At 44.7% G+C, this 25,191-nt stretch overlaps 1 protein-coding gene across 1 annotated transcript in view; it reads left to right on the top strand.

The window, feature by feature from the left end:
* The first annotated feature begins 13,371 nt into the window (after positions 1–13,371).
* The window catches only part of LOC149337218 (cathepsin L2-like), a 37,880-nt gene continuing 26,060 nt past the window's right edge, over positions 13,372–25,191 (top strand). The window contains exons 1-3 of the mRNA XM_089554353.1: positions 13,372–13,408; positions 15,594–15,736; positions 23,724–23,915. Of these exons, the coding sequence (XP_089410479.1) occupies positions 13,372–13,408; positions 15,594–15,736; positions 23,724–23,915 (372 nt within the window). The remainder of the gene's footprint in view (positions 13,409–15,593; positions 15,737–23,723; positions 23,916–25,191) is intronic.

Raw genomic sequence — 25,191 nt, 5'->3', positions numbered from 1 at the left:
TTGACTCCTGAGTAACCAAAAAAGCTACTGCTATCAGCAATCAGAGGTCCTTTACTTTCTCTGCGGTAATTATTACCTATAGGAGGGCGCGCATAGTTCGGACAACTGACGCACGAGGGTGGGAAGGAAGACGAGGAAGACAGGCGGGCATATATGGACCTTGTGTACCTTGTATGTTGCATTAAGCCTGACAACGTCATCATCATTATCATTATTGTGGCTGGAGCGCCTTTAGAAATGAGGTTTTCCCATCGATAAGCAAAAATGTTGCGGTAGTCCGGTAACTAATGCGTCCAGTTTCCGATCCGACATTCCCGAATTGAGTTGCAGAAAATCGTAGCTTGATTTCTGATGCCGGTTCTGCAATGCAGAGAACTTCAAGGATACTTTGCAAGGAGGTGAAAATCTTTGCGTTTCTAGCAAGGACATATGGTTTCAGTAGAGCAAATGGTATCAAAGGAATAAATGCTTTGAAAGCACAGCTCCAACTTTTTGTCCTTTTTTTTGAGACTGCTAGAGAACGCTTTCATTGACCTGTCCGGCGATAAAGAAGGTGTGCGTGTCTATTTTGTTAATTCGAAAGCAGTCACTCGTGAGAAAGAAAGTGTCCGTATAGTTCTATGAAGCCTCCACCTTCAGATGGCAAGTGGGCCTCAAGAACCACATGCCACGTTTGGCAAGTAATAAATTAGAGGAGGGAAATCCATGTCACGCGAAGAACTCTTCGTCCAGTGGTGGCTATCATGGACTGGTGAGGTTCTGATTCGGACGGAAGAATGAGCGACCTGAAGGTCTTTGCTGTGACGAAATCCGAGCGGTGGCGAGAGTCCAGGGAGAGGTTGGTTCAGCTGAGAAAAGGAGCGCATACATTAGAGCGGTTCGGACGCACCGGACGCCACTGTTCCGCTGAAGTGGTTGTGTGCCAGCCACCTCCACAACCGAGTACTGATGGATAGTGGAGATCAGACACGGAATCCAACACCAAGCGTGGAAGGCACCGAAGTGTAAAGTAACAAGAAGGCTACGAGTGCAAGAAATAAATATATATCTATAGGGGAATATTCGTGATGCTATGCGTCATGCCAAGGAGAGAGAAACGCTAATTCTACTCACTTCCCTGGCGTCCGACCAACGATGGCCTGCCCCCTTTTTTTTTTTTTTGCTGGATGCGACGCTTAGGTTCCAGCTTTCAAGAGAAGATCGACGGAAACACCCATGTCCTGACTGGCTTATTGGTTTATGATGGGTTAACGTCCCAAAGCTACTCAGGCTATGAGGGACGCCATAGTGAAGGGATCCGGAAATTTCGACCACCTGGGGTTCTCTGACATCGCACAGTACACGGGCATCTAGAATTTTGCCTCCATCGAAATTCCACCGCTGCGGCCGGGATCGAACTAAATAGTAATTGTCAAAAACTTACTTATTCAGTGTTAGTTAACCAGCCTGCAAGTTAGCTCGTCTTCTCGGCATTCTGACGTACCACACGGGTGTCAATGTTACGCCGAAAAGAGCGCGTTTCTAAGTGAACAAAAGTCTCTTTTTTAAAAATTGCTTAAAGTCTGAGCGGACGCACTTGTATATGTAAACAGCGGGCGCAATGGCAAGAGGGTGAGGAAAGAAAGAATAGCCTCTTCGATTTCTGAACACAGGTAAAGCCGCAATTTCAAAGCAGCTACGCGAACAATGGTATCCAGGTTAGGCGCGGAAGCTGCAATGCTCTTTCTAGAAACCGCAAATATGGAGCCCTCTTTTTTCGGGAATATAGGCACCATCGTGGTATAAACTAACTGAACCCCATTTACCACCTCACTCCGTCCGCTCTGTGTAGGCCGCCGATGACGGCAGATCAGCTCATTTACTCATCTCGAGTGTAAGTAGGACGCTCTTAACTAAGAGCTGAAAAGGATCAGAAGGTTCTCACGGCTCGTTAGCGTAGATGTATTAGATCAGCGGGTATTTGAGTGATGCAAGGCAACAGCTTATGCCGCGCTCGAAAATTTTGGACGTGATCAGCGTCGGTATGCAAGAAGGCGCAACTGTTAGCGCTCTATTTCTCGCTTTAACGAGAGGGTAATCGAAATATGAATGTAAACCTTTTGGGGCTGTCATATGGCTTCGTGGCGTCTTCTGGATAATGAATTGCAAACAATGAAATAGGCTATGCATTAACAATGTAGTTATAGACTGCATTTCGCAGGGATGTCATGAGAGTTGACTGGTCAGATGTTTCCAACAGCTCGGATGCAAATTATACTTATGATTTTTTCATTAAAAAGTTCATTGACATTTATAGATCTTGTTTTCCTTTTGTTACTATAAACTTATCCAGAAAAATAAGAAAACCATGGATTTATGGCGATCTAATGGCAAGAATAAAAATTAGGAATGGCATGTTCCACAATTTCATTCTGACCAAAGATATCAACCTCCGAAGAGAATTCAAAAAGTATCGGAATAAGCTAACTAAAGATATTAAGAAAGTTAAAGCACACTACCTGGAAAAGTATTTTAGTGCAGTGGAAAATAATAGTAAATCATCATGGAGGAAACTTAATGAAATTCTTTACCGCTGAAAAAGAACTAGTCCAGGGGAAGAACTTTTGATAGATGGACAAATATTTAATGGGGCTTCCCTAGCCGACGCATTTAATGATCACTTCGCTATCCTCCCTACCCCTCAGCTATCTGGACATACAAAGCTTTCGAATATCCCTCCTTGCCTACACAGCTTATTTCTTACGCCTATTTCAGACGAAGAAATTTTTTCTAAATTCTTGAATCTCAAGAATTCACGCAGCTGTGGCACTCAAAGTATGCAAATCGAGCCATTAAAATACTTTATTGATTACATAACACCTGTACTAGCGCACATTTTCAATCTGAGTTTTACTACAGGTACGTTCCCAAAACAGCTTCAAGTAGCGAAAGTGAAACCAATTTATAAAATAGGAGATCACAATGACCTCGGCAATTACCGTCCCATATCAATTCTACCAGCGTTTTCTAAAGAATGAGAAACACTTCTTCTGGTTCGCCTTGTTTCCTTCTTAGATACATTAGACACACTGCCGAGCGCAGAGTACGGGTTCCGGAAACATCGGTCTACCCAATGAGCTCTACTTGATCAAAAGGAGTATATTTTACATAATATAGAAGCAAAAAAACTTGTGTTGGGTGTGTTCATTGATTTTACCAAAGCGTTTGATTACCTGAACAGAACCTTACTCCTCGAAAAGTGGGAATCTTATGGAATTTGCGGAAATTCAATGGAATTAATTAAATCATACCTCTCTCATCGTTATCAATTTGTTGAGGTCAATGCTCACCCTTCACATTTAATACAAACGTACACTGGAGTTCCTTAATGGAGTATTCTTGGCTCCATTTTTTTGGCTGAATTTTTAATGATAGCCAACTTTGTACTCGCTAAGGTAGCTGCTTGGGCACAGGTAAATGACTTAGTAATCAGCATTCTTAAAACAAAACTATCGTTTTCCGTCCTAAGATATGACAGTTTCCACCTAATTTAACGCTTAGTTTCAATAATACGGAGATAGAAATAGTAAGCGAATTTAAAATGTTGGCGGTGATCTTCTCGGAACATATATCTTAGGACAGACACATCGGTTATATCTCAAGTAAGCTCGCCTCGATTAACGGCATTTTGTACAGACATAGAGATTTCCTCCCTAAAAATATTTTGTTACTCCCATATAATTCTTTGTTTGTGTCTCATTTACAATGTTGTAGTCTGGTCTGGGGTACTACTACCCTAACTTAAACAAGTTGAGTACATTACAGCGAAGGGTTATTAGAATTATTACACGCTCTCAATACGACTGTGATATATACTCTGTAATGCAAAACCTTTGCATAATACGTTTTGAAAATATGTACAATTATCATCTGTGCCTTGGGCTTATCAGGGAAAAGGAAGCTAGATGCAATAGCTTAATCAGGTTCGCCGAATTAGACATGAAAGGTCCATCACGCTACCCCACAGGCAATCTCGAGTTTTGCAAAGTGCATTCCCTCTGAACTAATTATGGATTTGAGACCCTAAAATGTCGAATTCCTAATATACTCAACGCATACCTAAAGTGAAGTGAAGTGAAGTCTTTATTTCATAACAAAGTGTACAAAATGAAGTACTGGTCAATCTAAGCACATAGTGCTTGTTAGAAGACCAGGCAGCCAGTGTTGCATCCTTAAACTAGGATATAAAGCAATATACATTCACAATATTGACATAACGGGAAAAAATAATAATACAAGGTAAATACAAGTAATACAGTCCTATGCGAACAAAATATAAAAACGATAAAAAGTAAAAAAAACGAAAAAAGAAATCCGTCAAGTTTCCCACTTGGCAAAAAAAAAAACACACATTACAAGACAAAGTTGAACACCATTTCCTTACTTCTCTCAGCATTACAGCTCGTGATTTTAAATCGTACAGTATCTCACTTAGTTCATTGAATATCTGAGGTACATAATAATTTCTGGCTTTCTTTCCATAGTTTGTAAAGACTCGTGGTTTAACATATTTCTCAGTTTTTCGTAGTAATACATCTTTCTTTACTAATAGCTTAAAATTGTTAGAATAATAGTAGCGGGTCAACACAGTATACTTAAATAGCTCATGCACTGGAAGTATTCCTAGTATGCGGTATTTCTCATGTGTCTCTATATGTTCCCATTCCGTTCCATAGGCTATGCTATTGACAATTCTTTTAATTATTCGGTTAATATTTTGTTTCTTGTGGTCAGAACACGTACCATACAAGGTGATGCCGAATGTGATAATTGTTTCGGCTAATGACTTATATACTGTTCTTCGAATGTTGACAGGACTTTTCCCTCGAAGGTTATACATCATGGCTGCGACAGCCCTCAGTTTTCTGCAAACGTAAATGACATGGTCACTCCAGGATAGGTGCTGGTCAAAAAAATTCCTAAATACTTGACCACTGGCTCGAACTGTAATGGTTGGCAGATGCATGAACTACAATTAGAAGAATGCAAATATATGTCCCTATTTAACGAAAGCGCCTTATGAGGATTTCTGAAGCACATTAATTTCGTTTTTTGTGCATTTATAAAAATTAAATTATGAGCGAACCAATCTACTATCGCTGATAAGTCCTCTTGAAAGCTTTGATATCCCGTGTTATAATCGTGAATTTCCAGAGCAATTGCAGTGTCGTCTGCGTACTCGAAAATTTTTGATTTCAGCGGTAGCAGGCCGAGGTCGGAAACATATACGTTGAAAAGTATCGGTCCGAGAGTGCTCCCTTGGGGCACACCAAACTTTATTATTTGAAGTTCACTGCATGTCTCTTCTAGTTTAACGCACTGAAGTCGGTCGGAAAAGTAATTTACAAAAAATTGATAAAAGCGTCCTATGAAACCTAGCTTCATTAATTTCTTCAGTAATAAGTTGTGTTCTACCGTGTCAAAAGCCTTGCTTAGGTCTAAAAATAGAGCTAAGACTACGTTATTATTTTCTATTGATGCGGTTATATAGTCGGAGAATTCCTCTAGCAAAGAAGTTGTGTTTTTATTTTTTGTGAACCCGTATTGCGCCATGTTATTCAGGGAATACTTTTCGCAAAAGGATTGCATTACAGAGACAATATGCTTTTCCATTATGTGTGCAATAGTGGACAATATCGCTATCGGCCTGTAATTTGTGCAGTCATTTCTTTTACCGTTTTTGTAAACCGGCCTCACAATTGAAATTTTCAATTCTTTGGGTATTATACCTGTTTCAAATATCCCATTCAATATCTTAAGGACGACCTGTTTGATAATCTCGAAGTTCGTGCACAAATCCCGAGAGCGAATTTTATCAAACCCTGGTGGTTTAATCTTTTTCATGCCCCTTATTATATTCCATAGATCCATTTCAGACATCGCTGGGAGATATGCAGAGTGCGCGCATGCGCGTTTCGGTTCATATTCATCATGTCGGTCACTTTGCGTTGTTCTCAGTTTCTCAGCTACAGCGATAAAAGTTTTATTGAACCTGTCACACAAAGTCTGAAGGTTTTCCTTTGGAAAATTTCGTTTGATGGTATCATCAACACCGGCTGTTTTGGATCTGCCCATCAATTCGTTTGCCGTACTCCAAGTTTTTTTCACGTCATTTCTGCTGTCTGCAAATCGACGCATCATGTATTTCCTTTTTTCCTCCCGTAACTTTGCCGTCACTGCGTTTCGCAACATTCGGAATTCTGCCCTGTGATCCTCATTGCCAGGTTCTTTTCTACACTTTTGCCATGCTTTGTCTTTTTGAAAGCACAACTCAACAATGTCACGCGTGATCCATTTCTTATTATGGTTCCTTTGTTTGATTGTTACGATTTTAGTAGACATTGCGTATATCGTCCTAAACGTTTCAGTAAACTTGGAATATAAGCTAACATGGTCTAACACTAAAAGCGCATTCCAGTCCGTGTTTTTTATGTATTTGTCAACTTTCTCGTTGTCTATGTACTGTTTCTGTATTCTGGTGTCACAGTCAGCATTCCTTTTGTCAGACATAATTACGTAAAGTAATGATCGGCTAGTTTGACTCTAATTACACCGCTTGTGTAGCACTGATTTCTTAGCCGAATAACAATGTGATCAATGCATGACCTTGTTATTTTCGTGCCCAAGTATTCCTCTCTTGTGTAGTCCTTAATTACATTTACCAGTCCATACTCAGCTATGATATTAAGGTAATCTGTAACAGCCTTCCTCGATACTTGCATCACGTCAATATTGAAGTCCCCTACCAATATAAGGTGCTGCTCATTCATGTATTTCTTTAGTAGAGAGTTTAGTTCCTCTAAAAACAGATCTGTGTTCATGTTCGGCGGCCTGTATATCGCACATATGGTGTAGGTAACATCCATTTTGCTCAAGGTGACAAAAATAACTTCCGCATACTTGAATTTTACTGCGATATTATGAAATACCCAGTTATCTTTTACATATATAACTACTCCTCCGCCTTTTCGAGTTTCCCTGCATAAAGCAATCTGAGAGTACCCGGTCAGTGTATACCTACTCAGTTTGCTTGTATCGAGATTGATCTCTGTGATCACTATTATGTCAATGTTAGCAAGCCTAGCGTGTAAATATGCGCATAACTGATCCCAGTTCTTCTTTATGCTCCGCACATTTACGTGTATTAAGCCAAGCTCACCTTTTGTCTTGTTTTCAGCTGTAGCGTTGGAAACGTGTAGGTCCTAATCGCGGAAGGAATCGAATGAAGCCATCTAAGACATTTTTGCAAGATCATTCTCAGTGGCAATGACGATCACACTAGCGCCTTCCGATTTGCGGGCTAGAAACCTGCCATTCCGTGTCCAGATAAATTTATACCCGAGTTCCTTGCCGAGCTTTCTGCACTTCCAAAACAGTTCTTTTTGTGCTGTCGTGAAGTTTTCATTCACGAAAATATTTTCGCTTCGAAGGGCGTGTTTCTTTGTCAGCCACAAGTCCCTTGTTTTCCGCTCTGTAAACCTCACTATTATGGGTGCGATTTTGTCTTTCTGTGCCTTCAATCTGTGCACAGCTTCAAGTGAGTGTTTTTCAGGCACCGGCAGATCAAGCTTCCTGCTAAGGTCCACTAGGACCTGGTACAGATCCTGGTCCTCTGCTTCTTGAACGCCGTGTATTTCAATATTCTTCCGTCTCGAACATTGTTCTCCACTTTCTACTCGTTCTCTGAGCTTTGCGATTTCGTTATCTTTTTCTTGCATGTTTTGTTGCAGTTCTTGTGAGGTTTGCTTTAGTTCAGCAATTTCCTTCTGCTGATCGTTCACCTTTGTCAGCAGATCTTCAAACTTAGCTGCTAAAAATTCAGTTGACTTCTCAATGGCCTCAGTTGTGTTACATTGCTTATCTACCTTTCTTTCAAGATTTTCAAGCCTACCCAAGACTTCCACTATCTTCTGGTTTAGATCACCAATCAGCCTAGCCAAAGAGCTGTGCTCACTTGACTCAGATAGTGCTTTCTTTCTGCGGTCTTCCGCATCACTGCTATCTGAATCAGTTTCATCATCTTTTCCTTCTCTGTTACACGTGTCACATTCCCAAGCCTTGATTTCACCCTGATTCATTTTCTTCAAATTCCTGCTGTACACGCCCGAACATTTGCCAGCATGATACCTTTTCTTGCACCGATTGCAAATTAGATGTTGCTCATCTTTTTCAAAGCATTTACAACATGTCACACACTTCTGCGGCATAATTCAGCTCAAGGAATGGTGCAGTCCGGTGGAGCAAAAAAGAGAGCACAACTTCCACAAAAAGCCTGCTTACCTAAAAGCAGAGAAGGCTGTTATTCTGTCTCCCGATGCTCCACCGGACTGCGAGCTGGCATCACAAGTGTTGTCCTTTTAAAGCTGTGGTCCGTGACGTCACCACCGTAGCCCGCGCAAGCAGCGACGAAATCGCCTTCGCCACGTTCTTCACGCAGTTCTGCGCTGTTCTTCATTCATCGACGATCCCTCCCCCATCCGCCAGACAGGTCAGCAGGAAAGCGGAACGTAGCCAGGCAAACAGCGGGCGGTAGGCCGCAGGGCTCGGCCTAAAAGCAGAGAAGGCTGTTATTCTGTCTCCCGATGCTCCACCGGACTGCGAGCTGGCATCACAAGTGTTGTCCTTTTAAAGCTGTGGTACGTGACGTCACCACCGTAGCCCGCGCAAGCAGCGACGAAATCGCCTTCGCCACGTTCTTCAGGCAGTTCTGCGCTGTTCTTCATTCATCGACGATCCCTCCCCCTTCCGCCAGACAGGTCAGCAGGAAAGCGGAACGTAGCCAGGCAAACAGCGGGCGGTAGGCCGCAGGGCTCGGCCTAAAAGCAGAGAAGGCTGTTATTCTGTCTCCCGATGCTCCACCGGACTGCGAGCTGGCATCACAAGTGTTGTCCTTTTAAAGCTGTGGTCCGTGACGTCACCACCGTAGCCCGCGCAAGCAGCGACGAAATCGCCTTCGCCACGTTCTTCAGGCAGTTCTGCGCTGTTCTTCATTCATCGACGATCCCTCCCCCATCCGCCAGACAGGTCAGCAGGAAAGCGGAACGTAGCCAGGCAAACAGCGGGCGGTAGGCGGCAGGGCTCGGCCTAAAAGCAGAGAAGGCTGTTATTCTGTCTCCCGATGCTCCACCGGACTGCGAGCTGGCATCACAAGTGTTGTCCTTTTAAAGCTGTGGTCCGTGACGTCACCACCGTAGCCCGCGCAAGCAGCGACGAAATCGCCTTCGCCACGTTCTTCAGGTAGTTCTGCGCTGTTCTTCATTCATCGACGATCCCTCCCCCATCCGCCAGACAGGTCAGCAGGAAAGCGGAACGTAGCCAGGCAAACAGCGGGCGGTAGGCCGCAGGGCTCGGCCTAAAAGCAGAGAAGGCTGTTATTCTGTCTCCCGATGCTCCACCGGACTGCCTACCGGACTACCGGAGGAAAACATTGATATTCTTTGTCTTAACCCACATGAACTGAAATATGTATACTTGTAATGCACTGTTTTTTTTCTCTCTTTTTTGCTCCATTGTATGTTATTAATATTTTTACTCATAATTAGGCCTTGCCTAATTCACTTTTCATGAATGCATACATTTGTTAATGCTTCCTTAAATATGAACTATCAACCAATGTCGCCTTTATGTTGCTGTATTACATTTGCGCGCTCCTTTTTACCATTACATTGTTCTTTGCAGTGTATTTACAGTGTTCAATGCTTCCTTGTCTGATATTAGTATCTAATCTTCCTCCGACTTACGCACTTGTATTCACCTGTTTTTTTTTATTTTTGCATGAAAACAACTGCATTCAGTGTACATACCTTTCTTATCAATTTGTTAACAAGTGCATGCTTTTGGTGTGTGCAAGTCCTACATCCTTTTTTTATCATTTTTTTATTGTACGAGCGGTACATTCTATACTTTATCATATATATATCTTTTCTTTCTCTTATTTTTTTTTCTCTTTTCATTTTTCGATGTAATATGTGTCGGGTTGTCGGCGTGTACTGCTGCTGGTTTGTAGGGGACGAGGACTTGTCAAGCTGCTATCGCAGCTTTTTGCCTCGCCTCCCCCATCTTTGATGGAAATAAATGGAATATTATTATAATTTAGCGCTGCGAAATGCGCTTTTAGCTCGAAGCCCCCTTTTGCAGAAGAGCATTCTTAACAGCTGGTCGGTTCCTGCGCTTAGAGGAACGAACAGGCTCCAAATCGACAGCAACGTGTTGTCGTTAAGTATGTTTGAAGGAGAAATAATAGTGTGCCAAATGGCCGAGGGTATCTCGCATACAAGACAGCTTGTGGGAGTCTATGGAAAAAGCTATATCCGTCTGTGGCCTTTCATAATCGTCTATACACGCCCAAAGCGGTTGCTATTGCTAGCAATTGAAAAATCTATGCCACCAGTGAAATACCTTCAAAACCATACAAATGTTTTTATCTGTCTATCGAAAAGTATATCGGCCGGAATCTAGAGCTATAGACTACCATAGGAGAGGTTTATATTTGTTTTGGTGAATTACCTTTAGCCGGCCATAGCACATTTTTTTGTAGGGGATATTAATAGAAGAAAAAAATTTGGGCCCCTCATTTTAAACTGTAACTTACATACTGTAACTTACATCGTTGCCTTTTATCAGTTTCGCTGATATGTACGGAGTCGCAACCGGCATATGGAATGCGGTAAATGATGTCTTGACATTTTAGCTGAGGATGCATGTCTTACACGCTCACCAATGCTTCCCGAGTTTTCTTGTCGCAACAGACGCCACCTTCACTTTGAAAGGGAAGTAGTATTTTGGGCCAACGCCTGACTTGCCCAGCAGTGTAGAGGTTTATTGATGCACGTGTGAACTGTACACCGTGTGTATAATTTTTCATGTGCGGATTATCCTGCGGAATGTTTCATCTCCATAAGCCGCGAGCTCCTATAGCTGGCCAGCTAGCTTCGCATTGTAGAAGCGTTTTCTTGAGTACGATTTGGTGATTGAAGCTCATTTTCGAACTGCGCAGAGAACAACCACAGAGCCAAACGACACGCACGCACGCACGCACGCACGCACGCACGCACGCACACACACACACACGCACACACACACACACACACACACACGCGCGCGCACACACACGCACGCACGCACACGCGTGCGCGCGGCGCCCATATATTTCCAACGAGCCATGGCCTACGACAGCGGCGGCCACCTCGTATTCGCAGGCCTAATGACAGGCTTATTCATTACGTGTAGCCACAAGCCAGTGGCCGTTGCTTGTCCCGAAGCGCAATACAACTCGCGCACTCTAGTCGAACCTATCCTTAATTATGCAGAAAGTCATCACTACCGCCGAAAAAAAAAGCGCCGTCAACTAGTGCAACGCAAAAGAATAGTCTCTTTTCCAGGCAAATCATTTGCAGTGCGTTATTGGAGTGACACCTTTCCTGCACCATGAAGGGTGCCGCGACCTAATAGGTTTAGCAGTGTATGCTGACAATCTTGCGCCATACAGAACAGCCAGAAAGGAGTACCCAACACCACACAAATCCCTCAACAAGTTAGAAGAAAACACCCTTAGGAGACTACAAACCAACACATACCCAGCACCAGCTAAATTACACCAGTGGTACCCTCCACTATACTCTCCGCAGTGTCCACATTGTGGAGCGGTAGCTAACCTCTGCCATATGGTGTGGGCATGCCAATATAATCCCTTAGTTGACCCCATTCCCAACCCCTCGGAGGAGCAGTGGGAGGCTATTCTGCTCAGCGATGATCCTGACCGTCAGCACTGGCTGGTGGGGAGGGCCAGCGCAGCAGCAGCAGTCAGTGGACTACCGGACTAGCCGGCCCACCCGCATGTTCTGAGAATATTGAAGAAATAAAGATGTTTGTAATCAATCAATCAATGCCACAACACAAAGCCTCCGCGGATTACACCCAGCTGGAGTGCAGCATATGCCCAGTTTGCCTGTTATACATATAATGAAAAGTAATAAGGGAGTAATTACTGATTGACGTCCACCCAAGCGCAGCCATACGGCTACAAAGGAAAGCTATACAGCTTTCTCACAAACTTCGCAGTTAAAGAAAAATTCGTCCTGGTCCGGGGTTCGAACCGGGGACCACCGCTTCACCGGAGCAGTCGCTCTACCAATTGAGCTAACCGGGACGGCAAGCTTATGGTAGGGCGAGAGCGAATTGATCAATAACTCGAAGTCGGAACAGTGTTGGTCAAACGTTTAGGGGAATCCTCCAATGTGGAGTAGATCGATGAGTAATTACTCCCTTGTTACAAATCTACTCCACATTGGGGGATTCCCCTAAACTTTTGACCAATAATGAAAAGTAGTACAGTTACAAAACACAAACAACGACAAGCTCTCTGGACAAGGAGGGTAAGCGCTAATAGAATAAGAATGAGGTGGAACGGAGCTGGCAAGTACCGTTAGATCACAAATGCCTCTTTACTATTGTCCCTATGTGACAGAACCTTGATGGCTAACCCAAAGGCCTGACAATAAATTGAGGACAACTCAGCAAGGTAGGCAAAGGAAAATCACTGGGGTAACAAGGGTAATCGACAAGGGTAACACTGGGGTAACCGATTGGAATGCACCCAATCACCGCCATGTGGCTACAGTGGAAAGGATAGCTTTCCTTTGTAGCCGTATGGCTGCGCTTGGTTGGTTGCCAATGGGTAATTACTCTCTTAATACAAATCTACTCCACCTTGAGAGATTCCTCTAAATATTTGACCAACACTGTTCCCACTTCGAGTTACTGACGAATTAACTCTTCCCCTACCATAAGCTTGCCGTCCTGGTTAGCTCATTTAATAGGGTGACTGCTCCTGTGTAGCGGTGGTCCCGTGTTCAGCCGCCGGACCAGGACGAATTTTTCTTTAAGAGCGAAGTTCCTGAGAAAGCAGAATAGATTTCCTTTGTAGCCTTATGGCCGCGCATAGGGGGATACCTGTCTGTAAATACTCCTTTATTACAAATTTACTGTACCTTGGGGGATTGCCCAAATGATTTCACCGTGACTATAGTAACGTTAAGGGCAGGAAGAGAGCAGAGTTGTTTACAGGACAAACGCGAGTTGATATCCTATCTGAAATCAAGCGGAAATGGGCGTGGGCAGGAATGCAAGATGAAGGGGAGGCACCTATGTTCTCTTAAGCTAACGGAGTGGATTCCAACATAAGGCTGGGCCAGCATCAGGTGTATGCTGTGTGCACAGGCGGACAAGATTAGGAAGTTTGAAGTATAATGTGCCGCAGCTTTCATAGGGTGAGTTTAATTGGATGTCAGTGGGAGTGCCTTTGTATTGCAGTTAACGTATTTGGGATTGGAAATGATGATGGACCCTTATTTCCTGATCCACCGCCCAGGTACTCAATTCCAGGAGCCCAATAGGCTAAAGCAGACCAACAGCAGGGTCTGTACATTATGATGCATTGCCTGTGTGTATAATATCGTAGATCCTGTACAACCGCCTCCTATCGAATCATCCGTTTTTTTTTTCATTGTACATCTCCCACCCCGATCGCATTTCGAAGTGACTGGCAACTTCAAGGATGCTTTTACTATACTCGTCTGACCAAAATGTTTGTGCCTTGAATTTCAGCTGAAGAGAGTGTCTGACAACTGCCCTTGTTCATTTCGTCATTCGCCGCACCCCTTGACCGACCTTTCACATGCCACATTCGGGGAGCGCTGAACAGCGTGGCAAACCATTTGAACATTGACAGGTTAGGAAAGTTGGCTATCGCATTCTTCCTTCCACGCGCGCTTAGTAGTCCTGAATGGGTGCCCGTTACTGTAAAGATGTACCCATTAAAGTGCATTGACGAACTCATTTCTTCTTGAAATACTTCATGACTGCTACATCTTTAATTTTTAGTAAGTTTGTTTCACTGGAGAAAGGTTATTTCATGTGTATGACATGGATTGGAGTGGGATTTGGAGTGTCAGATCTTCTTATCCGTCCTGAGAAAGCCTTGTGCTTGGTTTAGTTTATACTACTGAGCGCGAAGTATTTAAAGAACAGGAGAAAGTAAGGTAAATCCTTTTTTTTAATGAAGACTGATGTGGCTATGCAGATGGGCCGTCATGTCGTTAAAGTAGCGATAGAAAGGAATGCTTTTTAAGGCAGCACTAAAAAATGAATAATGCGCGCTAACCAGACCCATGATCATTTTGAACATGTCAGTTCTGTCGTGATAATCTGCATTTCTAACGTATTGGAAGTTTAAGTTTGAAAGAAGGCACAGATCCCCATCTTAGTAGCAGCTGTTTCGAACATAAATCGAAGCATATAGAAGCGCAAACCCTGCTTAGTAAGAAGCCGATCGCTATCTTGGAATTCATGCGGTATAAACGTGGAGCCAAGCAGAGGGTTTAAGAAAACACCGCGTGTCTCTGACTACTCTGTATGCGACACCTCACTTCTTCGCCATGCTGCGCAGCTTGTTAGTGTGCGCTGCCTCTGCCGCTGCTTTTGCTGCGCGAGATCGAACGGCTCTCCGCACTGAGTGGGAGGCCTTTAAGGCCAAACACGGTGAGTGGCTAATGTCGTGGGTCACCAATGTGGGCATTTTTTTTTTTGACAAACCACGTTCGGATGTAGAGTAGGCGCTTCAGCTTGTCGGCTTTCATCTAGAAGTAATCAAGACCAGAGCCTACGAACGCAAAAGATCACAGGCACAATTAATGTCCGTCTTAAAGGTACGACGAGAAAACGTTAATGGTTATTTGCTACTCTTTTTATTAATGATTATCTGTTGTAATTACACGCAATAATTATCATGCATCAGCAGGCGTTCTAGATGGTGCAATACATCGCAAGGCAAAAAATTACTACTTTAACCACGTCGAGTGCTAAAGGCCTAGAGTAACTTTTTTTATTCGCGACCCAAAGAGGATGAGTTGGACTCCGAACTGACTGTTCCAATTTTCTTTCCGGAGAAATGATTTTACTTTTGATCCCGATATCTGACAAAGAAAATTCATGTTAACTACTGCCTTATAGTTAGAATTTAACTCGAGTTTTAATCATTGTCATTACTAAGCTCAACGTGCGGCGTCCCAGCCTTCTCGACCAGCTCTGAATTATTACGACAGCTCTCAATTATTATGTCAGAGCAATCATCTTGCCTTTCATTTTTCCTCGGCGCGTCTTGCGCGGTTCGTTTAATTGCGACGAAGCATTATTTCGCAGCAAGTTGATGCTTTGAGAAAACCCACTTGAGGTCGTTGGAACTGTTTGAGCGGGCCACAAGAAAGCTCCGTAAGTTTGTCTACAGATAATACTCTTAGAATGGAATAAAATACTGATCACTGCTTTCAAATAATCTTCAAGTAGCGTAACATAACAGTGAATATCAAATGATGTGAAGGACAGCACGCCAACAAAAAAGGAGCACATATTCATAAACTTATCAATATCACCACAAAAGCAAACACCGGTCAAGCAGTATCCAAATGGACTGCACAGTGTCAGATGCGTCGCAACATGTTGGTCACTCTGTTCCATCAGTAGTAATCTTAGTAATACCCCGTTTCTTGTTTTACCAGGTAGAAACTACTTACAGGGGCCGGAAGACGATTTCAGGTTCAGAATATTTGCTGCCAACAAGCGGTACATTGCAGAGCACAACAAAAAATTTCATCAAGGCCTCGAGTCTTACCGCCTTGCTATGAATCATTTTGGAGACATGGTGAGTAAAGAAAGGCGTACCCGCTAACTGGTTTGCTGTTACAGATCTATAGATACGCAATGACAAACCTAAGCGGACCTACGCGGCATGGTCACTATATGTACGTTTGGGTAAAATTCCCACTGGAGAGGTGACTGACATTCCCCATTCCCAGCTGGGAAACAGGAGCGGAGAAAGAAAAGAATGATGCTTGCTTCGGGTAGCATCTTTTAATTCTACCCGGGCTAAGTGTCACAATCGCCAGGATTAGTGTGGCCTTAACGCTTATTGCGCAGAAAGGAGAGCGCAAGAATTGGATTTTCCAGGGTTATTAACCGTAAGCTAAAAAGAAGGGATCCGCCGCTTCAGCAGCATCCACGGACAGCGGGAAAAACCACACGCTGCTCACATTCGAATTACGGAGGAATGTTTGTGTACCATGTGGACGACACACAGCAGGGCACTCGATCAAGTGTGACAGGCTGCCCCGAAATCCCACTACCGCGGGTCAAGGTACTTGTGCTTTGTGCTGCAGGCAGTATAGAATACGCCAGTATATCTTCTACATGACGGAATTTGAAACACTCTGCACATGTCTGCAAGCTAGCGCTGTCTCAATTTTTGGTATGGGCTAGCTTTGCAGAACGAAAACAATGAAAATGAAAAATCGAACGCCAAAGAAGTTTAATTCTTTTGCGAAAACGAAAGCTTAAAGAGAATCTGGGAGTAGTTTCCCACGGCTAAAGACCTCTCACTTATCAGTTATCCTTAAAATAATCTTTAACGAAGGTTCTGGAACTACTCTCTACATCTAGCAAACGCTATCCCAGAAAGGTCTGTTTATAATGAAAGGGGCGGTATGAGACGAAAGCATTTTTTTTTACATTTTGTTTCCGTCAAGTGCTCAACAGTTCGGGCTCGAAATGTAGTAAACGTGCACCATTTCCTCACAAAATTTACCGCGTTACAGGTAAGTTGCAACGTTAGTGGGCTCGTCGCAAAAATTCGCCACTATTTTGGAAGAGATGTCTCACGAGCCGGTAGGTGCGTGTCTGGCTCTGTCTCAATAAAAGGAACACCATAAACACAACGCATTCACTTATTCTGCCGTAGGCAGAGCTTCTACTCATTTTAAGAGAAAACATCAATTTCACGTGCTCTAGTGCAAGGAATATCAAGTTACAGAGCACAGCAAAAAGGCGTGCAACGAAAATGGTGGGCTAGTTGAAAAAACACCGGACAACTCGCTCCGATTGGAAATGAGGGCACAAAAACAGCCAGTGGCTTCATAGGTGCCCTCATGTTACAGCTAAGCGCTGTCAGCATCCAGGACTCACCGCACAGTCAGCTTTTCGGACGTTCAGGACAGGATCATACAGAGCAAAAGGAAACGAACATATGTAGTAGCAGCAAAACCCTCATGCAAACTATTTATATCCGGTGTAAGCAATGGTTGTGTGGCCTACGACAGCTTTTCGCAGTCGATTCAGTTCTGAACAAGTTCACTTTATTCCGCCGGGCCATTCGCTGTGGGTACAGTGACATGAACTGGTCCACTTTATTCCGTATTTATGTTTGCGTAAAAGGAATTATCCGCCCCCAAAACTTCTTATTTGGAAATATCCCCGCTTTGTCTGATGGCGCCTTCGATTGATCCCACTTGTGTGCAGTAATGCGAACTAGTGCGCACAGGTGCGGAATTTTGTATTAGATACTTTGCACCGGTACGCATAAGGCTGAACTTCCACGGGGCCCTGCGCATCAGATTGGCTCCGGTGCATCTCTGATTCAATTTTACCAAAGATGCCGTTAGGCACCCTCACCTAAGACATTACAAGTGGAGTAATGACGGGATACATTTTGCCGACAGACTTTGTTAGGTAGGATGACCATCACCCTAAAATTCGATATAGTGCTGCTGAATCGACGGGCGTATTAGTAGACCCAAGTGCACTTCCAAGTAATGTCCCTTTGAAAGAAACTCCAGGCAGGAATACCGCCTTGTTGTAGCTGAGCCTACATCGTATTGTACATTATTAAAAATTGTCTGACCTCACTTCCAGTGAGAGACTTCACTTCCACTTCAATGGCTCGAAAGGCAGGATCTTGTCCACGCAGTTACTTCAGTTATGCTTCGCCAGCTCGTCCAACGGCAACGGCCGCAACGGCACCTTGGCGGTGCCGTTGCGGTGTTTGAGCTAGGGCGGTGCGCTTGGCTGCAGCGGCATTTGCACTTGCGTCAGGCTCCATGGATCTGACAGGAGTTGTTTGATGGTGTGGAGGCGAACGCCGTCTTTATACCATTGGTGATGACGTCTCGAATACTTAGAGCCAATCCGACGGATTACAGAAATCATGCGAGTAATGACGTAGTGATCTTGAAAACCATTGAGATTAATTATCACTCGACTGGTTCTTTGTCATCCGATCTACGAGTGGTCCAATAATATTGCTACGCCGCCAGTGTCGTCGGCGCCTCTCAAGCGGCGAACGAGCTGTTGGAGAGCTTTGTCACTTATCCCTTTGTCCAAATCAAATTAGTGCTTGAAGACAGGGACAGAAAGGTGAGACAAACACACACGCTGCGCTTTACCACCACCATCATCGTACTCCAGCCAACTCGGGTAACTGCAGTATAAAAGCCTATCACATAGCCTCCAATTAACCCTGCCCTGCCCTGCTGCAGCCACCATAATCCAGCAAACTTCTTAATAACATCCACCCACGTCACTTTGTCACGCGGTGTACTATTCTCGCCCTCTCTTTAAATACACTTCGTCACCTTTTGGGACTACTGATTACCTCGCCTTCGCATTGCGTGCTTTGACCATACCCATTTCTTCGTCTTGCTTCCGGCTGTAGGATATGATTAACTTAATGTTACACCTATCATTTTCCGATGCATAGCTCGTTGTGCGGTCCTAAAGCTAAGTTCGACCATTTTTGTTAGCCTTCACGCTTCTGCGTCGTCCTTTAATAGCGGCAAATTATGCCTGTAGCAGTCTGTTCTTAAGGGTTATTCCTAAAATGCTTTTCACAACCGCAGAGTACCCTCTAAATGGATTTCATTCTATTGTTATTTTTCGAGTTATTTCGCTCTCGTTGTTCGAATCTGCAGTAACTACTTGCCAAAAATAAATGTACTCCCTTGCCACGTACAGTGTGTCACAACCTATTCCAAGCTTGCTTCCTTCAGTGTCTGGTACACATTACCTTATGTTTCTTTGTTTTAAATTTTAGACCCGCTGTTGGGCTATGCCTGTGCGGGTACTCGATCGTGTTTGCAATTCGATGTCTGAAACCCTTGGTAGGTAATTTATCCGCAAATGAAGGTTGCCAAGATATTCATCATTACAATTTCGTCCAAATCTTGCCCATCCATTCGTCTGAATACCTCTTGTAAGCATGACTTGAACTGCACTGGTGAGATCGTATCTCTCTTCCTGACACCGCTCCTGATTAAACAAAGTGAACAAGGACGGAGAAGACAAGCACCCCCCGATGCTTATCTTCGCTTCGACGAGAGGAATTGCGTTCGTCTGAGCACTGGTATTATGAGTATGTCCTTCACTGCAAGGAGGAAGCCCCGGTAAAGGCGATGACCGTGTGATGTGGACGGATGTTTGGATTGGGAACGGGAACTTTGAAAAGTTGCCCCGACAGAATAGCCGCTAAAAGGATTAATGGGTTGACCTGCAAAAACGTGCGCAAAATTAAGCCAGCTCATCAGAAAGGAATCCGGGGGTTGGGAGGGGGGAGATATAGCGAACGTGGGCTTGAAAGGCTATGTGTCCAAGCATGCGGCGCTGCAAGAAAATGTAAGGTATAACTTGTTTGGTTGACCTAGCAAATTTGTAGAAAGCAATTGAAGTGCACGGCAGAATGAAATGCGAAGAAGCGAAAAATAAAGATGTGCGGAGAAAGATACAAAGGGGCGATGAGGAAGGGAGTAAGAAACCAAGGGTTCCAGAGAAATGATAGCAGGAGGTGGAGAGCACAAGGTAAAACAAGAAAAGAACAAACGGCAATATGAACGGGGAGACCAGGACGTGTCGGGGGTGGGTTTCGTGCTGATGAGTTAAACGATAAAAAGGCGACATGAAATGCTGAGAAAGTCGCTGTTCCTTGTTTTTTTACCCTTTGTAGTATCATTTTTTCTCTGACCACGTAGAAGACCTTTTAAAAATTGCATCAGTACCGATCTGTATATGAGAGCTTACAAGCTTGCTTTGAAGGTGCTGGTCCTTCCTGGTTGTAAGGTTTAAAATTTGTCGATAAGGAATGACTCTGGTGCGGTCTGATTAAAAACGAAAGGTTTAAGTTAGAAGCGGCTTTACACAGCGCTACACACAAGAGTCAAGAAAGAACTGACACTGAACTGAAGTTAATCAGAGCTGTGGTCACGTTCATTAAAATGCGCCGAGAGTGGCTTATGGACGCTCTTTTCTGTGTCAGAACAGTGGCAGTCTATTATCGCGCTCATTGATTGTCCGGTTTTTCCGATATATTGCTTCTGACAGCAGCAGCGTTAAAACATCTAGATAGCATTTCATTAAGCGCAGGTAAAGCTAGTCTTTATATCGAAGATGAAGTCCCTTGCCGTACACTGAGCAGTAGTGTCGCTTTGAAAACGCTTACAAGTTTTGTATCCATGCCGAGAGTATGAGCTTATTTGTCGGCGGAGGCTTCTCATCAAGCCAGCGTATACTAGTGTGTCTTTGAGGTTTTTGTTGCGTCTGTGTGTTACCCTTCGTGCGTCGGGAAATATTTTCTTAAGACGATCGTTGGAAGTTCAGATAGGGTGGTATTTCTGCAGAATATTGTTTTTTTTTAGGAAGGGCGTTCATGTATTTTGTTATCAGTGCAGGAGGCTGCTCACTGTTAACTTTTGGTCGTATTTTAAGTAGATCGCCGCGTGTTACAGGGGTTTCTCGTTGGAAAGCGTTATCAAGGCATTTCTGGACGTAATACCTATCAACTAGGATGCTTCGGTACCATGCCCACAACTCCCTTGGTAATGCGACATGAAAACTCCTACCTGCTCAGAATCAGGCGGTTGACTATAGAAAACCGGAATAATGAGTTTGGAGCTCTTGAATGCAACTGTGGTGGCACTTTTCATCGCATGTGCCCTTGCGCCATAGGCAGCCAGCACAACCGGCACAGAAGATCGGCCTCTGATGTCGTGCCGCACCAAGCGGCGCCGCTTTCTCCCGGTCGCACTAAGGGGCCACTCTATCGCCACAGAGCGGCTGCGCCTTCGGAGCTTCTCTCTTTTCCTTGAAAAAACACAGATTATATGCCCACAACTGACAACCCAAAGCGCCTGCGCTTCCCGTAAAAATCACACAAAAGATAGTTAAAAATCTAGATACAAAATTTCACACTCATGTAAGTGTACAGATGGCGCGTACTATCTTCCTGTGTTTTTTCAAATAAACTTTCAGTTGTTAGTAGCGCTTGTCCTTGTCTTCCTTCTCTGTTCTTGTTCCTAGTCGCAGCGCTGGTAAAATTTTGAAGATGTACCAACTAGCTCAAACCACCATTTTGCTCCAGTTCTCTTTTCCTGTACCGTGGTCAGGAGTGCTGGCTCGATCTAGCGGTCAAATGATCCGCCCTCTTGTGACCTTTTCGATAGCTAGCAACGACGTTCCCGAAACCATCGCACCCCTATCAACAACTGAAGAACATTTGCGAAGAAATCTTTCAAATATTCAGGAATTTTTTATTACACGAGATTACTATATTACTTAAAACGGCAGCCATTCGCCCGTCGAGAAACAATGGATGAATACTCCAGTCGCGGGTTTTTGGTCGGGCCGTCTTCGTGTGGTCTTGCACCATGCAGTTGTACCTTGCCCCCCAAAACCTTGGGGCTCGAAACTGAGCGGGAAAACAAAAAGTTTAGCATTTTATGCAACAAGTGGCGCATAACAAGGACCTAAGGGGAGTATTTCTTCTCGAAAAAAAAAAACGCGCGCCGGTAGCCAAAAGTTCAATCGGAGCACCCTTTTAATTCGCACCTCTCGGATAATGTGCGACGTTCGTGCGTATGGACGCACTGAATTGTATCCCCACAAGCATGAGATGAGGCTTGCGTGTAGTTAAAATATAGAGCTTTGACAATTTTTATTGCGAAAGCAATACTGCTTGCACTTTTCTGCCATCGATGGAGGTTCATCCTTCGCTCGGCCGGAGCTGCGGCGCGCTACCAAGTGACCACGTGACGTCACGTCAAGAGGAGAGCTGGGGGCCCAACTCGTCTCATCGATGGAGGCTCATCCTTCGCTCCGGCGCAGCTGCTGAGTGAGGACGCTCGCTAGACTGGGATAAAACGGGGCTGCGGCTGTGCTCCTCGCAGTGCTGTGCTATGTCGGAGGATGCGTACAAGGCGAGGCTGCCGCGGCCATGCGATGGCGCCATGCCGAAGAAACAGACGAAGAAAGGGAACAACGGTTGGCGAAGCAACGTGCGTATGCAGCAGAATGGCGAGCACGCCGATGTCATCCCCGATGTACAGACCAAAAGCCATTTCTTTACGGATCCCGAAAGCGTGTTCATCGGAATAAATAAAGCACACTTACAATAGACCCATGTTGTGTCCAGAGTGAATCCATGCGGGTAACCATATTAGCAGAACCAAGTCGTGACCAGAGTTGCACTATACGGGAAACCATGTCCAACTACCAGCAAAGCCAAGCGCAGCCAGGTGTTATTGCTTTCGCAATCAGCCAGACTTTACCAAGCTAACCCTTCAGCCAATTTTTATGCTCGTTTTCAAACCTTGTCACTCCACAAAAAAATGTCCAGGCTGTATTTCATTTAGAGACACCGGCAATAAACCATTGCAGCTGTAGATTCTTTTGTCACCAGACAGGCCTTTAAGTTTCTATCCTTTCCATAGAAGCCAAGGACGCCAACTTTTTAAGCTTTTAATGCTTTTAAGTGTCTTTCGGGTCAGCAGCCGCGCCTTTTGGGACAGCTGCCGAGCGCCATAACTACTGGGCACCGCGGTGGCTTGCAACTGGCATAGGGCAGTTTGAATTGGAAGTTAACGGTAAATGTATTCCCTTCCCAGCGAACGCAGCGAGCGAACGTAGAGAGCGAACGTAGTGAGCGGCAGCAAGCAGTGCAATCGAGGTAAATACAAGACTTCAAGTGCGGTTTGCAGTTGGTTTGAAAGCAAAAATCTAGCATAGATTTTTATTTCTATTGGACGATGCCAGCGTACAGGTATTTTCATCGTGCGGATATTTTCTTCAATTGCGTAGAACCAGCAACCGGTCCTGTCGCCCATCTGGAATAACTAAAATGCCAAAAAATGTTTTCGAAGACATTCGCAACGAGCAGGGTTATCATCACTTTATTAGAATGCAGATTCTCCAAACAGTGCCGCCGAGCTATCGCGTGTGTGAGACTATGGACCATGGGATCTCAATCTCACTCACATGTACGAGTCAAAGATGAGCCCCGAGTGCTCTGTTCACACGTTTCGACACATATTATATTGGCATATTGCCGCGACTTGGACCGCTCTCCAGGCCATCCTGTCCCTCCAGCGTTCCTATGCAGCGCGAGAGTTGACTCAAAGCTCAGACCAGGCGTATTAACGATCTGTATGTGTACTTTTGTATCTCTCTTCTGTCTTCAGCCATCTTTCTTCCAGTCTCATTCTCCCCCGGTGCAGGCTAGCAAGCCAGAGAACTATTTCGGACAAACCTCACTGCCTTTCTTTAAAAGTGGCATAAACTATTGCTAAAACACACTATAGCAGATGCAGTTTATGATATTTGCTACGTTCGGTTGACGTTTATCATTCAATATATTTGATCGCAGCATTGTTTTACAATCAGGTAGTGTCGTCTACAATGAGGCGTTTCATTGCAAGATCAGTTGCTTTGAAACTTTGTGGAAAAGGCACTAAAAGTTGCTGCGGATGCAAGTGGTTTTTAATTGCTGCTTAAAATTCTTTCCACTCCTTTTTCTGTATTCCCACTCTCCTGCCTAGCATCATGAAGAATTTACGGAGTCGCGGAGCTGCTTTAGTGCCCCCGATATCGACGCTCCCGCGACAAAGTTTTTGTCGCCGGCTAACCTCAATACACAAGACCTCCCAGAGACCGTGGACTGGCGCGACAAAGGTTACGTTACGCCTGTCAAGGAACAAGTCAATTGCCAATGCTGCTGGGCATTCAGTGCGGTAAGTATATGTCGTGCTCTATGCGAACACGTGGACGTTTTCGTACTGCACTATTTCGTTTCCGCCGACTTAAGAAATGACTACATTAGATTGCTTGTACCGTTCACTTTTCTTCCGTTTCCGACAGGTGGCTCTGCATGTTGTGTTTTAAATGTACTAGTACTCAAAAGGCCCAACCTGGACCTCGTGGAGCTGTTCATTGCAGCCCCCCACCCCTGATGACAAGAAGCGCTCAGAGTTATGAGAGGAATACCGTAAACGTTTGTTTCATGCGTGGAAGGAAAGTGAGAAAGCGTGTAGTCTTACTTAGACGAAAACAATTGGGGAGGGGGGAGCCGAAACACGTTTCGTGTCTTGCGGGCTTCCGCCGAGCCCGCAACAAGTGAATTTGCTGCCGACAGCAGGTATCACACAAGGGCCTTTCAATTTCCCATTGTCACACACTCTGACACTTCCTGCTTTGTGTGGTCGCTCCGACGATTAATGCAAAGGAGGCACAGTGGAAGCTCGCGGCGCACTTTCAGAGCACGGCGAGCTTATTACAACGCTAGTAAAATGGTCATCATTCTTGGAGCGGAAATTCGTTTCCCTAAGATTGTAGGATGCTGGAAAAGGCGGCTGCTGCGGACCCACTAGGTTCCAAAGGTGGCCATTAAGCTTGCTTTTGAAGCCGATGGGAAGCAGCGGCCACCCAGAAGAATCGTCTCTACCCGCTGAGCGTCGCAAGCAACTACACTAATGTGGTGTAATCGGCAGCAAGTGATTACTTCCGACCGACGATGAGCTCAGTCGGGTTGTTACCAAGAAGTCCAAGCGAACACTGCGTAAACTAGAAGACTCGTCTTCATGGAGCGCGTCGACGGTCACCACGGCGTGAGTTCTCCCGCCATGTACAGTCCTGTTTGTGCCACAGATGCCAATCGATGAGCTCAAGCTCCTGAAAGCGCAAGCCACGTCTATATGCCTTGAAGGCCTCGTTCCTGGAAAGATCAAAGACATGAGAGCCAGCCACTGTAAAAACGAAATCGCGAGTGATGTTATGAAGCGGGGCCCATTGGAAGGATTCACGGCCATTCAGTGATGCCAATTTGCCTATGTTAATCAAGCTAGCGTCTAATAACATTTCAAGAATCCATGTTCAGCACCTCGGCTGGTCTAAATGCATTAGGCTGACCTTCAGGCGTGACTGCATACCATCGTATGCGATGGTTGGGCATTTTCGGAACCTGGTTCGGGGCCGGTTTGCCCCAAAAAGGGGGCCGATCCGCAAGCAAAA

This window comes from Amblyomma mixtum, chromosome 7 (genome assembly GCF_055824585.1).
Source record: "Amblyomma mixtum isolate Tamu chromosome 7, ASM5582458v1, whole genome shotgun sequence".
NCBI classification, from domain to species: Eukaryota; Metazoa; Arthropoda; class Arachnida; order Ixodida; family Ixodidae; genus Amblyomma; species Amblyomma mixtum.
This window is presented reverse-complemented; position numbering and strand designations above follow the sequence as displayed.